The sequence below is a fragment of the Pongo pygmaeus genome, chromosome 4, assembly GCF_028885625.2.
Source record: "Pongo pygmaeus isolate AG05252 chromosome 4, NHGRI_mPonPyg2-v2.0_pri, whole genome shotgun sequence".
NCBI lineage: Eukaryota > Metazoa > Chordata > Mammalia > Primates > Hominidae > Pongo > Pongo pygmaeus.
In genome coordinates, this window is record NC_072377.2 from 17,892,341 (window position 1) to 17,909,372 (window position 17,032).

Genomic DNA, 17,032 nt, shown 5'->3' on the forward strand with positions numbered 1-17,032 from the left:
TTTTTTTTTTTTTTGAGATGGATTCTCACTCTATCGCCCAGGCTGGAGTGCAGTGGCACGATCTTGGCTCACTGCAAGCTCTGCCTCCCAGGTTCACACCATTCTCCTGCCTCAGCCTCCTGAGTAGCTGGGACTACAGGTGCCTACCACCATTTTTTGTATTTTCAGTAGAGATGGGGTTTCACCGTGTTAGCCAGTATGGTCTCGATCTCCTGACTTCGTGATCTGCCCGCCTAGGCCTCCCAAAGTGCTGGGATTACAGGCGTGAGCCACTGTGCCTAGTCTAGAATATTCTTGATTTTATTCATTCTACCAGTGATCTGTTCAGAAAATCAAACCCAAGTATAGCAACAGAGGAAAAGAAGTTATTAAAATACCAGACAAAGTAGGTTCATCAGGAGTTACAAAGTTATTCCACACTCCACTTGTTCACACTTTACTTTACCTTTTCTGTGGAAAAGGGTACTTTTTCATCATAGCATAAAGATCTGAGATTTATTATGGAATCACTGTGAACCTTCCCAGCACAGCTCACAGATATCCACGGTGCTATTTCAGTCTGTTTACCTTTGCCATGTGCCCCCTGAATCACAGAGTATAAGCAAAAAGGATCTAAAAGCCCCCACAGTTCAGTCTCTCACATTGAGTGGAGAATAACATCTAGTCTTTCTACTTGAAGCCAAAGATACCTCCACAAAATGTTGTTTTATTTCCTCATACACTCAGCTTTTGCTCTTAAAATAGAATTTATTGTACATAGAATCTATCTTTGGCTGAGCATTACATAAATTTCTACATTTTACCAAGCATGGGGAAATTCTGTTTCATACCTCCATATTCTGACATTATTTAGCTTTCATTTTATTTTACCAACTTCCGTGTAAAGGCATCTAACAAGTTAGACCAGCGTGTCTTAGAGACACAAGGAGGGCACAGGTTCTTGGAAGAACTGATGGAGATGGGAGGGCTCTCTCAGGAATTAAAGTGCTCGAGCAACCAAAAGAAGTAAGATCCAAGAGACTCATTATCTCCCAGTCTTTAGATTGCTCTCAGCTCATTCCTTTCCCATGGCATTGAGGAGTCTTGGGAGCTGTGTTCTGGCAGACTTGGCAGGCCTAACAGTCTCTTAACACTAGAGAAAAGAAAACCTGGCCCCAGTAGCCTGAAGTGGGGATGAGCCACTGCAGAGAGCAGTGACAGTGGAGATTGGACACACAAGCTTAGAATGTTTTTCCTGCCCCCCATAGAACTCAATGCTTTGAGTGGGGTCTGAGTAAAGCTGAACTGCTGAAGACAGAAACAAGTTCCCATCAAGATCTCAGAGGTCAGCTCAGGAGCAGGAACACAGTGCTGTTTCTCAAAGAGGAAAAATGGATTAGCTGGGAAGGTTCAGTGTCCCCACACATTCAAAATCTTCTCAATATGTAATATCATATAGCCACAGCTCTCGAGAAAGGAATCTGTAGAAGGTGGTATCTTTCTAGGCAAAATCTTTGATAGCTTTCATGGCTGGTTGTATTACATGTTAATGACAATAAAGTTTTTCCTGGAGCTCCATTACTATTCTTAAAGTCTATCTCATAATGTGCCTTTGGAGACTGCCTAGAAAAATGTGGTGTCTGGTAAGGTGGTGATGAAATTTCTAACAAGTAAAGTGACTGTACTTGAATATTTTCAATAATTCAATATTTTGGGATAAGCTTAACATCCTCACTGCCTGCCTTTGCCCCCACAAAATACTTAGCATATGGCCAAATAAAGTTTAAGCAATCTATCTCCACTATTCTCAAGCACATAATATCTAGGGTCTAGTCTTTAAAAGTACAAAGCAAAAAGTTTAAAAGTATAACTCACAAAAAGTTGTATCCAAACTAAAAAAGCTGAAATGATAAATTGATGGATTTGTGTTTTCTACAGAAGAGAGTACAACGCTGAGTGCTAACATACATATATAGGAGAGAAGAGAGCAGGGCTTTTATAAAATGAATGCAGTCAAATCTTTTGTAGTAGTTTCTTAAGTAACATGAATATTAGAGAGACGATTCATGAAATTTTAAGTTAGTGCCATGTCTAGGAATATCAAGACATAGCTAGCATTTTGTAAAAAATATTTTTTTCTAAACAAATCTATTAATGAGATAGATAAGGTGTTTCTTTTTTCTAATTACTTAGTTTTTCTTAGTCACATATTCAAGGGAACATACTAATGTTGGGTAAAATGGTGTTTGTCAAATTCTACTTCTCACTTTCACCTACCATGCCATGTTCAACTATTGTACTTGTGAGTATTGGAAATTCAAGTATTGTTCATTTTAATATACTTTCACCAAAGTAGTATTTTTTATGAGAATGCCATAATCTCATCAGTAAGCCCTTTTAAAAATATCCAACAGAAAATATAAACTAGTAACTGATTATGATAAGAAAAGAAAACCCAGAAATAATCCTAAGGCAGAACAACTTCAGGCTTCAGTGTGAAATCATCACAGTCTCTTGGGAGTCGTTTCCCTCTCAAAGCAGCTGTCTGTTCAAAAGGTGCTCAGGGACCATGCACTTTTCTCCTTCCAACTAGGAAGATGTAGAAAAATGACTCAATTCACCCAAGAAGAGACAAATATTTAGTCAAAGTGATTATGATAAAGGCTGCCTCCATGATCTAGGTGAGACTGCCAGAGTTTGAGGAAGATGTTAAAATGGAGGGTGAGTCCAGGGTAGACTGAGATACGGAAGCTCTAGCACACAGAGTCTTCTGTCATGAGAAGATGGAGCCAGTACTTCTTCCCTCAGGAACAGAATTACTTTTCTAGTCTGGGGCTGGAAATCACATAATTTTTTGGTACTTGATAAAAATGTGGCTCTTAAACTTGAATGTGCAGGCAGGCTTTCTCAGGGGCATCTCTTTTTCAAATCTACACATGTCCAGAGCCTCTTCTACAACCTGCCTGACCAAGGCCTTGACCATTCCAGCCATGACAATGGTCACACTCCGGGATATAGACCACCAGGAACGGACTGCATCAGACTCCCAATGGGTGCCTCTGACTCCCTTCAACACACAGATATACCCCACTGGATTTTACCCACACAGCTTCCACAATGTGCAGTAACTTGTAAATAGAAAAGTCTATTCACATTTTAGAAAATAAAGCTTAATGTATTTTCATAGCCAACTCGGAGAAAGAGCACAGGAGAAAAGAAGCACTGAAAACATCTAGTCGGATACATAAAACCTCCAAGTATACTTGGAATCTATTGTTTCAAAAAACGCAATAAACACCGTTTAGCTCTCATTAATAAGAAATTTATTTTGTTTACAGAACATATATGCAGACATAGTAAAGAAAACAGAAACCAATTTCTTTATAATTTTATAGAGTTGAACGGAAACTCGCTCACAGAGACATTTCCACTTGACACTAGTGCCTTGGGAGCCTCAAAGTAGATGAGACGTTTACTAGCAAGCACACACAAACACAACCGCCACCTGATTTCTGCCTACGTTTCCACTGGCAATCCTCTGCTTAGCTACCTTTGGACCCCCGGAGGGAAAAGAAACCAAAACAGAACAAAAGTTCTCACATCAGAACTACCAGTTACAGGGGGAAGAGAAAAAAGAAAACACAACCAAACAGAAAAGAAGTCCTCTAGAGTGCAAGGTTTCCCAGGAGCGTGGGCTCTAAAGCACCCTCTCCACGGAGGCGGCGGGCCAGCTGCATGTCTCTGGGCATAATTGTGACGCGCCTGGCATGGATGGCACACAGGTTGGTGTCTTCAAAGAGTTGCACCAGGTAGGCCTCGCTGGCCTCCTGCAGGGCGCCAATGGCCGCGCTCTGGAAGCGCAGGTCCGGCCTGATGGCCTGGGCGATCTCCCGCACCAGGCGCTGGAAGGGCAGCTTGCGCAGGAGCAGCTGCGCGGACTTCTGGTACTTTCTGATTTCCAGCAGCGCCCGGGTGCCAGGCTTGTAGCGGTGAGGCTTCTTGATCCCTTCTGTAGGCGGCGCCCTTTTTCTGGCGGCTTTGGTGACCAGGGGCTTCCTGGGGGCCTGCCAGGCGGTGGCTTTGCGGGCGGTCTGCTTGGTGCGTGCCATGTTGTGGGGTCTTGTGCTCTCTCCTCTCTGAGGCTGAGCCTGGCCTGCTGCAGGTGGTACTGGCGTCAGAAAACAAGGGCAGTGGTGCTGTGGACAGGAATCAGAGGGCCTGTGAGTTGAGATCCATGCGCATGAGTCTGCCACACCCTTAGCCCCTGTCAACCCAGCCCCACACTTACCAGCTCTCAGGTCTGTGGGTCGGAGGCCGGGCTGCTTAGTCTTCCCGGAGGGTCCTGGGTTTCCTTGGTCTACACAGCAGCAGCCAGGAATCTCCCTCGCAGGCAGTCTCTTTCTGACTGGAGATCTCTGTGGTCTCAGTAAAGCCCTGCCTCTTATAAGGAGCTCAGATGATTGCATTAGACTCACCCAGCTACCTTCCATTGTACTCACTGCTTCACTAGATCCTCAACCTAATCAGGGCTGTGAAAACCCAATCAAGTCGCTGGGTTCTGCACACACCCCAGGGAGGGAGGAACCTCTGCCGTGTGCATCATGGAAGGGATGGTAGGTGCGAGTTAGATAAAATCTGAGTGCCAAGGAGATTCTGAAAGTTTACACATCATGACCATCATGGAAGTCATTACAATGAAAAAGACATTTGAATAAAATTGCATGTTACACGACATCGGTGACTGCTGCAAAACACCAAGGGTGTGATCATGAGGTGTCTCTCAGGTTCCCTGAGGATGAGGTGAAACGGGGAGGGAAAGATGGAAAACCTAAATGGTCACTCTTCTAACAGAGATGCTCCTGGGGGCATTTTTCTCCCCCAAAATGACATTCATGGGAATCTGCGGGTAGCCTTCAGGCAAAGCTATGGCTTTTTGATCAAATGGTCCTATGTGCCTGTCACTGAGGCTCTCTGGCTCTTTTTTTTTTTTTTTTTTTAACTTTGGTACCATAACAGTATATTGTTAACTATAGTCACCACGTTGTACCATAATTCTTGAGCTTGTTCCCGCTATGTAACTGACGTGTTGTGTGTTTTGACCAACATCTCCTCAAATTCCCCATCCCCAGCCACCACAGGCCCAGACAACCATCTTTCTTATTTTTTTGCATCTATCAGATTAACTTTGTGAGATTCCAGGTACATGGAGACCATGTAATATTTGTATTCTTATGCCTGGCTTATTTCACTTAGCATGATGTTCTCCAAGTGCACCCATGTGTACACAAAAGACAAGATTTCCTTCTTTAAGGCTGCATAGTATTCCCTTGTGTATGTATATCAGATTTTCCTCATCCTGTTATCTGCTTTTGGACATTTAGGTGGATTCCCTATCTTAGGTCTTGTAAATAGTGCTGCAATGAACATGGGAGTACAGATATCTCTTCAATAGACTGATTTCGTTTCCTTTTGATATACACTTCCCAGTGTGGGATTGCTGGATCATATGGTAGCTGTATTTATGTAGTTTTTGGAGGAAGTTCCATACTGTGTTCTACAATGGCTCCCTAATTTACATTCGCAGGAATAATGCAAGGGTTCCCTTTCTTCCACATCCTCTTCAGCAAGTGTTGTCCTTTGATGTTTTGATCATAGCCATTCTGAAGAGAGTGAGGTGATGCCTTCTTTTAGTTTTTATTTGCATTTCTCTGAAGATTGGTGATGTCAAGTATATATATATGCCTGCAGGTCACTTGTATATCTTCTCTCCCGAGATGTCTATTATTTAGGTCCTTTGCCCAGTTTTAAAACTGTGTTGTTTCTTGCTGTTGAGTCCTTTGAGTTCATGGTATATTTTGAACAGTAACTAATTAATCCCTTATTGGATATAGTGTTTGCAAGTATTTTTTCTCATTATGATTTTGTCTCTTCATGGTGTTGTTTCCTTTACTGTGCAGAATTTTTTTTTCATTTGGATGCAATCCATTTGTCCATTTTCCCTTTTGCTGCCTACGCATTTGGGACATATTTCAAAAATTATTGGCTTAACCAATGTCAATGAGGATGTCCCCTGTTTTCTTCTAGTAGGTTCATAGTTTAAAGTTTTGACTATATTTTTGTTGATTCTTGTATATGGTAAGAGATTAGGGCCCAATTTCATTTTACTGCCTGTAGATACCCAGTTTGCTATCACCACTGATGGAAGAGACTGTCCTTTTGTCATTGTGTGTTGTTGGTGCATTTGTAAAAATGTAATTGGCTGTACACATTTTGAGTGATTTCTGGGCTCTCTGCTCTGTTCCATTGGCTTTGATTTCTGTTTTGATGCCATTCTTGTGCCATTTTTGTTCCTACAGCTTGATAGAATACTTTGAAGCAAGGAAGGCATGGATTTTTTTATTTTCTCTATGGTTTGTCCTATGACAGCACCACTCAGACCGATGTCAAAGAGATATAGATTCTTTATTTTTTCAGTTTTTTACTGATTGTTAAGACAGAGTAATGACATGGAATCTTTTTTATGGGCCATCCTGAAAACTGGAACTCCATTTTATTGTTGCTATTTGTTAGAGTTTATCTTATATTCAAGATATTTGATCAATTACTTGTTCATATAATGACAAATAGGGTTCAATTGTAGAAAATACTCAATGGTCAAATCCTACAGAGAGAGAAAATTTTGTTTTTTATTTCTGCATTTCTTATATAATCATTTGAAAAATAAAGTAAAAATAGAATATTATCTGGAATAAAATATATTATTATTATATGCATTTCTGTTTTAGAGAAGGACAAAACAGAGATCAATATGTTATTTCAGTCATAAACAAAGGTTACTTTGGGACCAGTTCTTTGGAGGTGAAGGCATGGAAATGAATGCAGAGATTAGACAGGGTTTCTGAGGTCTGTGTTTCTCTGTCTAGTTTTCCATGTGGCTCCTAGAGTGTGTCACTATTCTAGCGTCCTCAAAGATCGTTCTCTGACATGAAACAATTTTGGCGGGAATGTGAAAAAAATCATTTTAGAGGAAAATCTGGTATTTAATTTAATTGTTATTTTTGCAAGCTCTAAAACTGTTGATTCCCCAGGCAAAGTTATGAAAAGTATAAATGTGTATAAGGGGAACTATTCCAATGCTTTTAGAAAGCCAAGGCCTTTAGGAAAAAGTATTATAAGGGAAGACTCTGTTTTATCTCCTACAAAGCATATAGGAGCAAAAACATCCTAAATCATAGCAACTTCAGAATTCAGTGTGATTTCATCAGTCTCTGAAAAGTTTCTTTTCTCTTTGTAAAAACAGCTCCCCATTCACACGATGCTCGAGGCTCATGCACCATTCTCCTTCCAAGCAGGAAGCCCCAGAACAATGCCTGCGCATGCGTGGACCTCAGAGCTCCAAATACGATGGTGATGATTGTTACTATTTTTGAGACAGGGTCTCACCCTCTTAGCCAGGTGTGAGGGCAGTGACACCATCTCTGCTCACTGCAACCTCCACCTCTGGAGCTCAAGCGATTCTCCTACCACAGACTCCAGAGAGAGTACGTGAAACAGCAGGAACTAGTGACCACGCCCAGATAATTTTTTTTTTTTTTTTAAAGAGAGGCGGTCTGGAACTTGAGTTCAAGTGATCTGCCGGATCGGCCACTCAAAATGCTGGGATAACAGGAATAAGCCACTGTGCACTGTCTGAGATACAAATATGATTGAAAGGGATGATCAAACAGGCTGCTGCCTTCATCTGGGTGTAACCAATGTAAGATGTAAGAAAGACGTTAAATCCCCGGTAAGTCCAGGATGGGCTGAGATACTGAAGCTCCAGCATAGCAAGGATGCTCTCATAGAAAGACTAGAACCAGTAGTTTCTCCTCTAAAATCAGGCCTTTCCATCTGGGCTGGGATCTGGAGGAAGATGAGTTTTTTGTTTTTTTTTTTTCTTCCTCGATGTTGGGGGAATGGGCCCTGGGCTGTCCCCTGTGAAAGGCCTCCCTCCAATGCTTGGGTTGCAGCAGGGACGTGTCTCCCCACATATCACACACATCGAGGGCCTCTCCTACCAGCTCCCGGACCAAGACCTGGGTCATTCCAGCCATGGCTACGGCCGTGACCACGTTCTAGGACACTGAACTGCTGGTGATGGACTGCATTGGACTTCTAAAGGCGGCCTCTCTCCCTTTTCCACCCACAAACAAACCTACACTGGGTTTTCTGCCTCCTGTAATGTGAAGCAACTTGTGGATAAGGAGTATTTTCACATTTTAGAAAGTAGAGGTAAATGTATGTTCATAGCAAGCTAGCAGGAGCAGTCTGTGAGACAGGGAACATTGCAAACATGGAGCTGCATATAGAAAAAGTCAAAATGTGGATCCCATCTACTGTTTGATCAATTGCAGGAGCCATTGTCTATTTGGCACCTATACATTTACTTGATTCTCAATAATATCAAGGAACTCATTTCTCCACAATTGCTCTTGATGTGAAATGCAGAAACGTGTTCACTGAGACATTTCCACGAATGCATTAGAACCTCAAAGTAGATTGAAAGTTTACAAACAAAACAAAATTGAAACACAGTCACTAACTGATTTCTGCTTCTGTTTTTACTCCCAATCATATGCTTAGCTACTTTTTGACCCCTTGTGAGAAATGATACTAACTCTGAACACAACTTCTAACATCATATCTATCATTAAGAGAGAGAAAGCACAACACAACAAAAAGGAAACCATTAACAGAGAAAAACACAACACAACACAAAGGAAACAATTTGCAATGCAAGACTTCCCAGGATTGTGGGCTCTTAAGCACCCTCTCCATGGAGGCTGTGGGCCAGCTGCATGCCTCTGGGCATAATTGGGAAGCTCCTGGCAAGGATGACAGACAGGCTGGTGTCTTACAAATGTTCCGATGTAAATATGTGTTGCTGGAAAAGAGGTTTTTCACCATGTTGTCCAGGCTGGTCTGGAACCACTGACCTCAGGAGATCCACCCACCTCGGCCTCCCAAAATGCTGAGGTTACAAGCATGAACCACCGCGCCTGACCAGTAATTTCATATCTTCTACCGACTATTTTCGAATAAACAAAAGCTCTTTAAAAGTCAGATATTTGAGTGTTGGCTTTATCTTCTGAAGTAATTTTTATGCCATTTCTCAACATAATGTTCCATAAATGTGATTTAAATCTTTGTGCATGACATAATTTTACGTCTCTTTGGTGCTTCTCTGTGACCTATGAATACATATACATGTAATATATAAATTGAAGTCTGGGCGCAGTGGCTCATGCCTGTAATCACTTCACTTTGAGAAACCAAGGGGGGCAGATCACTTGAAGTCAGCAGTTCAAGACCAGCCTGGCCAAAATGGTGAAACCTCATCTCTACTTTAAAAAATACAAAAATTATCCTGGCATGGTGGCGCGCACATTTAGTCCCAGCTACTCTGGAGGCTGAGGCAGGAGAGTTGCTTGAGCCAAGGAGGCAGAGGCTGAGATGAGCTGAGATTAGGCCACTGCAATCCAGCCTGGGGGACAGAGGGAGACTGTGTCTCAAAAATAAATGAATATATAATATAAAATAAAATAAAATTGAAATAATATTTTCATATTCCCCTTACCCAGCCTGGTCTATTTTCAGAGTATCTGATAAACAACTTGTTTCCCTATGAGTTAGAGATTTTTTTCTCAGACATTGAAGTTTTCTAATATGCAACTTCATAAAATGTCTCATGTTTACAGTAAATGTTTTCTTTATTGTTGTGAAATGTGAACTTTGCGATTCTGTGAGGAAGACAGAATTCTGAAATGCCCCCTGCATTTCCCACCCCTCAGAGACTTGCCCTGCATCTGCCCCTCCCTTAGGTGTGGGCGGAACCTTGAATTGATGAGCCCGCCCAAATCCCTGATTAGGTTAGGGATACCCTGAACCAATAGCTGTAAAGCGCTGGGTCTAATTCAATCATCTGAGCTCTTTATAAGGGACTGAACCTCCCTGAGATTACATTCCCCTGTGGGTGATGTCTCAGCCCTGGCTGTGCAGACCCAGGGAGCCTCACAGCCCAGACCTGAGGAACACCTGTAGAAGCTGAGAGCTCCTCACGGAAGCAGGCAGAACAAACAAGTGGGCCTGGGTTTCACAACCCTAAGGCATTGAATTCTGCCACCAACTCGAATCAGATCAAAGCCAGACCCTTCTCAGGTAAAGGCAACGACCGCATAGCCAGACCCATCCTGGAGGTCCCTCGTGTGACTCTGAGCCGGAGGCTGTCACTTGGCCTAGCACGACTTCTGACCTGTGAGCTGGTGTTTGTTGTAAATATCCAAAATTGGTGAGAATTTATTCTGCATTGATCTAAAACTAATATACTCTCTTTAATGCGCATCCGTGTGAAGAGACCACCAAACAGGCTTTGTGTGAGCAACATGGCTGTTTATTTCACCTGGGTGCAGGCGGGCTGAGTCCAAAAAGAGTCAGCGAAGGGAGATAGGGGTGTGGCCATTTTACAGGATTTGGGAAGATAATGGAAAATTACAGTCAAAGGGGGTTGTTCTCTGGTGGGCAGGGGTGGATCTCACAAAGTACATTCTCAAGGGTGGGGAGAATTACAAAGAACCTTCTTAAGGGTGGGGGAGACCACAAAGTACATTGATCAGTTAGAGTGGGGCAGGAACAAATCACAATGGTGGAATGTCATCAGTTAAGGCTGTTTTTACTTCTTTTGTGGATCTTCAGTTACTTTTGGCCATCTGGATGTATACGTGCAAGTCACAGGGGATGCGATGGCCTGGCCTGGGCTCAGAGGCCTGACATTCTCCATCCACAAGTTTCTTCACATTGTGGAAGTGAGAAAAACCAGTGTGTGTGTTTGTGTGCGGGAAGGGGAGGCAGGGAGCTGTGTGAAGTTGTGGCTAAACTATGACTCAGCAGAAACACAGCAGCTAAAATCTTTGAAAGGTTCTCATTGCAGATCCATAATCAAACCACCCCAGCCGGAACTTCTGCCTCTACAGCTGCTGTCACGGAGCAGACCTGAATCTCACTCATGGAGACAGGCAGGCAAACAGGTGTGTCTGCTGAGATGTTCTCCATGCCCCGAGGTCTGAAGGGCTGCAACAAGGATGGAATCCCTGAGAACCTAGATGGGAGCTTGGAAGAACCCAAGGATCAGGAAGGTGAGCTCAGGAGTGAGGATGTCATGGACCTCACAGAAGGTGACAATGAAGCCTCAGCCTCAGCTCCTCCTGCAGCCAAAAGACAGAAAATGGATACCAAGGAGAAGAAGGAGAGGAAGCCCACCGTTGATGCAGAGGAGGCTCAGAGGATGACAACCCTGCTGTCTGCCATGTCTGAGGAGCAGCTGGCCCGCTACGAAGTGTATCGCCGGTCAGCTTTCCCAAAAGCACGCATTGCAGGTCTGATGTAGTCTATCACCGGCCGATTGGTGTCTGAGAACACCGCCATTGCCATGGCTGGAATAGCCAAGGTCTTTGTTGGAGAGGTGGTGGAAGAGGCCCTGGACGTGTGTGAGATGTGGGGAGAAATGACCCCGCTGCAGCCCAAGCATTTAAGGGAGGCTGTTCACAGGTTAAAGCCCAAGGGCCTCTTCCCCAACAGCAACCATAAAAAAATCATGTTCTTCTAGGCCCAAGGCCAGAGGGAAGGGTCTATTTGTACAGGAATAAGTACTGCATTTGTCTTCCAATGACAGGACTGTATTTGCTGGAGCTTCTGCATCTTAGTCTACCCTGGATTTACCCACGATCTTAGTGTCTGGAAATGTGAAGTTGCCCTTACCTGGATGAAGACAGCAGATTGTTTCATAGGAGCCTTGGCTAAGTGTTTGTGCATCTTAATGGGATATTGAGGCATTTTTCTATGTCTTTCTAGTTGGAGGAATAAAGGTGCCTGGGCCTAGAGCATCCTGTGGACAGGTAGCTGCATTCAGAGAGGGAAGCGCTTCCCAGGAGATTTGGATGGTTTCATGCCGAAGCCTGGTGTTGCTGTGTCTTAGCTTGTATGCTTATGTTTGGGTTTCGGTAATTGAAGCTTCCAGAAATGTTTCCCAATTGTTGTTCTTCTGTATATTTTCAATGCTCATGTGTATTTTTGTGAGTCATCACAAAAACAGTTAAACTGTTAAACTGTTTTCCAAACTGCAGAAATAAAAATAAAATCACAAAGCATTTTTTTCTCTAAGTTGACTCTTCTCCTATTCCTGCCTACTGTGCTTTATGTCAGCAGGTGATCTTTATTATAATTTAATATAGTATAGATGCATCATAGAAGACTAGAGAGAAACCAATTCCAAAACCACCTTTCCTCAAGCCACCTTTTGTAACGATCATATGTGCAGTTTAAAAGACACAGAGAGAGCCTATTGATACTTTATATTTGCTACGCATGGTGATACTACCAGTGCTTCCAGAGACACTGAAATTTAGTTCAGAAGATTACTTTAGAGTATTCTTGATTTTATTCATTCTACCAATGATCCACTCCGAAAATGAAACCTGAGTACAGAGACATCGTAGAAGTTATTAAAATATCGGACCAAGTAGGTTCATCACGAGTTACAAAGTTATTCCATACTCTACCTGTACATACTCTGCTTTACCTTTATGATGGAAAAGAGTAATTTTTCATTATAGAATAAAGACCTGAGATTTATCATGGAATCACTGTGAATCTTCCCCACACAGCTCACATATATCCACAGTGCTATTTCTGTCTGTTTACCTTTGCCATGTGCCCCCTGAATCACAGAGTATAAGCAAAACTATCTAAAAGTCCCCATAGTTCAGCTCTAATATTGAATGGAGAATAACATGTACTATTTCTTCCTGAAGCCAAAGATACCCCCCAAAAATATAGTTTTATTTCCTCATACACTCAGCTTTTGCTCTTGAAATAGGACTTATTGTACATGGAATCTGTCTTTGGGTATTACACAAATTTCTAAACTTTACCAAGTATGGGAAATTGTGTTTCTTTCTTTTTAAGTATTTATTGATCATTCTTGGGTGTTTCTCGGAGAGGGGGATGTGGCAGGGTCATAGGATAATAGTAGAGAGAAGGTCAGCAGATTAACACATGAACAAAGGTCTCTGGTTTTCCTAGGCAGTGTTTGTGTCCCTGGGTACTTGAGATTAGGGAGTGGTGATGACTCTTAATGAGCATGTTGCCTTCAAGCATCTGTTTAACGAAGCACATCTTGCACCGCCCTTAATCCGTTTAACCCTGAGTTGACACAGCACATGTTTCAGAGAGCACGGGACTGGGGGCAAGGCCATAGATCAACAGCATCCCAAGGCAGAAGAATTTCTCCTAGTACAGAACAAAATGGAGTCTCCTATGCCTACTTCTTTCTACACAGACACAGTAACAATCTGATCTCTCTTTCTTTTCCCAAAATTTCCCCCTTTTCTTTTCAACAAAACCGCCATCGTCATCATGGCCCATTCTTGATGGTCGCTTTCTCTTCGGAGCTGTGGGGTACACCTCCCAGATGGGGCAGCTGGGCAGAGGCGCTTCTCACATCCCAGATGATAGGTGGCTGGGCAGAGGCACTCCTCACATCCCAGATGATGGGCGGCTGGGCAGAAGCGCTCCTCACTTCCCAGATTGGGCGGCCGGGCAGAGGCGCTCCTCACTTCCTCCCAGATGGGGTGGCAGTGGGGCAGAGGCGCTCCTCACCTCCCAGACGGGATGGCCGGGCAGAGGCGCTCCTCATCTCCCAGATGGGGCGACCAGGCAGAGGCTCTCCTCACTTCCTAGATGGGCTGGTGGCTGGGCAGAGGCTGTAATCTTAGCACTCTGAGAGGCCAAGGCAGGCGGCTGGGAGGTGGAGGTTGTAGCGAGCCAAGATCATGCCACTGCACTCCAGCCTGGGCAACACTGAGCATTGAGTGAGCGAGACTCTGTCTGCAATCCCAGCACCTCGGGAGGCTGAGGCGGTCAGATCACTCAAGGCCAGGAGCTGGAGACCAGCCCGGTCAACACAGCGAAACCCCGTCTCCACCAAAAATACAAAAACCAGTCAGGCGTGGCGGCGCGTGCCTGCAATTCCAGGCACTAGGCAGACCGAGGCAGGAGAATCACAGGAGCCCGAGGCAGGGAGGTTGCAGCGAGCTGAGATCATGGCAGTACAGTCCAGCCTCGGCAACAGAGGGAGACGGAAGAAAGAAGTAAAGGGAAACCAAAGAAAGAAGGGGAGAGAGGGAGAGGGAAATTGTGTTTCATACCTCCATATTCTGACATTGCTTAGCTTTCATTTTATTTTACCAACTTCTGTGTAAAGGCATCTAACAAGTTAGACCAGTGTGTCTTAGAGAGACACAAGCAGAGCACAGGTTTTTGGAAGAACTGATGGAGATGGGAGGGCTCTCTCAGGAATTAAAGTGCTTGAGCAACCAAAAGAGGTATAATCCAAGAGACTCATTATCTCCCAGTCTTTAGATTGCTCTCAGCTCATTCCTTTCCCATGGCATTGAGGAGTCTTGGGAGCTGTTCTGGCACATGTTGCAGGCCTAGCAGTCTCTTCACACCAGAGAAAAGAAAACCTGGCCCCAGTAGCCTGAAGTGGGGATGAGCCACTGCAGGGAGCAGTGACAGTGGAGATTGGACACACAAGCTTAGAATGTTTTTCCAGCCCCCCATAGAACTCAATGCTCTGAGTGAGTCTGAGTAAAGCTGAACTGCTGAAGACAGAAACAAATTCCCATCAAGATCTCAGAGGTCAGCTCAGGAGCAGGAACACAGTGCTGTTTCTCAAAGAGGAAAAATGTATTTGCAGGAAGGTTCAGTGTCCCTACACATTTAAATCTTCTCAATATGTAATATCATATAGCCACAGCTCTTGAGAAAGGAATCTGTAGAAAGTGGTATCTTTCCAGGAGAAATCTTTGATAGCTTTCATGGCTAGTTGTATTACATGTTTATGACAATAAAGTTTTTCCTGGAGCTTCATTACTATTCTTAAAGTCTATCTCATAATGTACCTTTGGAGACTGCCTAGAAAAATATGGTGTCTGATTGGTGCTGGTAAGGTGGTGATGAAATTTGTAACAAGTAAAGTGACTGTACTTGACTATTTTCAATAATTCAATATTTTGGGATAAGCTTAACATCCTCATTGCCTGCCTTTGCCCCCCAAAAAGTACTTAGCATATGCCCAAATAAAGTTTATGTGATCTAGCTCCACTATTCTCAAGCACATATTATCTATGGTCTAGTCCTTAGAAGTACAAAGTAAAAACTTTGAAAGTGTAACTCACAAAAATTTGTACCCAAGCTAAAAAAGCTGAAATGATAAATTGATGGATTTGTGTTTTCTACGGAAGAGAGTACAATGCAGAGTGCTAACATATATATATAGGGGAGAAGAGGGCAGGGCTCTTATAAAAGGAATGCAGTCAAATCTTTTCTAATAGTTTCTTAAGTAACATGAATATTAAAGAGACAGTTCATGAGATTTTAAAGTGCCCTGTCTAGGAATATCAAGAGCTAGCTAGCATTTTGTAAAAAATATTTTTTTCTAAACAAATCTATTAATGAGGTAGACAAGGTGTTTCTTTTTTCTGATTACTAAGATTTTCTTCATCACATATTCAAGGGAACATACTAATGTTGGGTAAAATGGTGTTTGTCAAATTCTACTTCTCACTTTCACCTACCATGCCATGTTCAACTATTGTACTTGTGAGTATTGGAAATTCAAGTATTGTTCATTTTAATATACTTTCACCAAAGTAGTATTTTTTATGAGAATGCCATAATCTCATCAGTAAGCCCTTTTTAAAAATCCAACAGAAAATATAAACTAGTAACTGATTATGATATGAAAAGAAAACCCAGAAATAATTCTAAGGCAGAGCAACTTCAGGCTTCAGTGTGAAAGCATCACAGTCTCTTGGGAGTCGTTTCTCTCTTAAAGCAGCTGTCTGTTCAGAAGGTGCTCAGGGACCATGCACTTTTCTCCTTCCAACTAGGAAGATGTAGAAAAATGACTCAATTCACCCAAGAAGAGACAAATATTTAGTCAAAGTGATTATGATAAAGGCTGCCTCCATGATCTAGGTGAGACTGTCAGAGTTTGAGGAAGATGTTAAAATGGAGGGTGAGTCCAGGGTAGACTGAGATACGGAAGCTCTAGCACACAGAGTCTTCTGTCATGAGAAGATGGAGCCAGTACTTCTTCCCTCAGGAACAGGATTACTTTTCTAGTCTGGGGCTGGAAATCACATAATTTTTTGGTACTTGATAAAAATGTGGCTCTTAAACTTGAATGTGCAGGCAGGCTTTCTCAGGGGCATCTCTTTTTCAAATCTACACATGTCTAGAACCTCTTCTACAAACCTGCCTGACCAAGGCCTTGACCATTCCAGCCGTGACAATGACCACACTCCGGGATATAGACCACCAGGAACGAACTGCATCAGACTCCCAATGGGTGCCTCTGACTCCCTTCAACACATAGATATACCCCACTGGATTTTACCCACACAGCTTCCACAATGTACAGTAACTTGTAAATAGAAAAGTCTATTCACATTTTAGAAAATAAAGTTTAATGTATTTTCATAGCCAACTCAGAGAAACAGCACAGGAGAAAGGAAGCACTGAAAACATCTAGTTGGATACATAAAACCTCCAAGTATACCCAGAATCTGTTGTTTCAAAAAAAAGTCTATTGTTTCCAGGTCAATGTATGTTCATAGCAAAGTAGCAGGAGCAGTCTGTGAGACAGGGAACATTGCAAACATGGAGCTGCACATAGAAAAAGTCAAAGTGTGGATCCCATCTACTGTTTGATCAATTGCAGGAGACATTGTCTATTTGGCACCTATACTTTTACTTGGTTTTCAATAATATTAAGGAACTCATTTCTCCGCAATTGTTCTTGATGTGAAATGCAGAAATGTGTTCACTGAGACATTTCCACGAATGCATTAGACCCTCAAAGTAGATTGAAAGTTTACAAACAAAACAAAATTGAAACAGTCACTAGCTATGATTTCTGCTTCTGTTTTTACTCCCAATCATATGCTTAGCTACT

The 17,032-nt window shown here is 42.8% G+C and overlaps 2 protein-coding genes across 2 annotated transcripts; one reads left to right on the forward strand and one right to left on the reverse strand.

Moving 5' to 3' along the window:
- Positions 1-3,362: 3,362 nt before the first annotated feature.
- LOC129037198 (histone H3.X) lies at positions 3,363-4,396 on the reverse strand. Its single transcript, XM_063664677.1, has 2 exons — positions 4,268-4,396; positions 3,363-4,175 (listed from the first exon to the last, which is right to left on the reverse strand). Exon 2 carries the CDS (start codon positions 4,086-4,088, stop codon positions 3,645-3,647), a length of 444 nt encoding a protein of 147 aa, XP_063520747.1. The 5' UTR covers positions 4,089-4,175; positions 4,268-4,396; the 3' UTR covers positions 3,363-3,644.
- Positions 3,787-12,042, forward strand: LOC129037199 (TATA-box binding protein associated factor 11 like protein 2-like). The gene is made up of 2 exons (XM_054489113.2): positions 3,787-3,968; positions 10,946-12,042. The coding sequence occupies exon 2, from the start codon at positions 11,021-11,023 to the stop codon at positions 11,399-11,401; it is 381 nt and encodes a 126-aa protein (XP_054345088.1). The 5' UTR covers positions 3,787-3,968; positions 10,946-11,020; the 3' UTR covers positions 11,402-12,042.
- The last annotated feature ends 4,990 nt before the right edge of the window (positions 12,043-17,032 follow it).

Coding starts and splice junctions, on each gene's coding strand:
- LOC129037198 (XM_063664677.1), bottom strand. CDS start 4,088: ATGGCACGCACCAAGCAGACCGCCCGCAAAGCCACCGCCTGGCAGGCC.
- LOC129037199 (XM_054489113.2), top strand. CDS start 11,021: ATGGAGACAGGCAGGCAAACAGGTGTGTCTGCTGAGATGTTCTCCATG.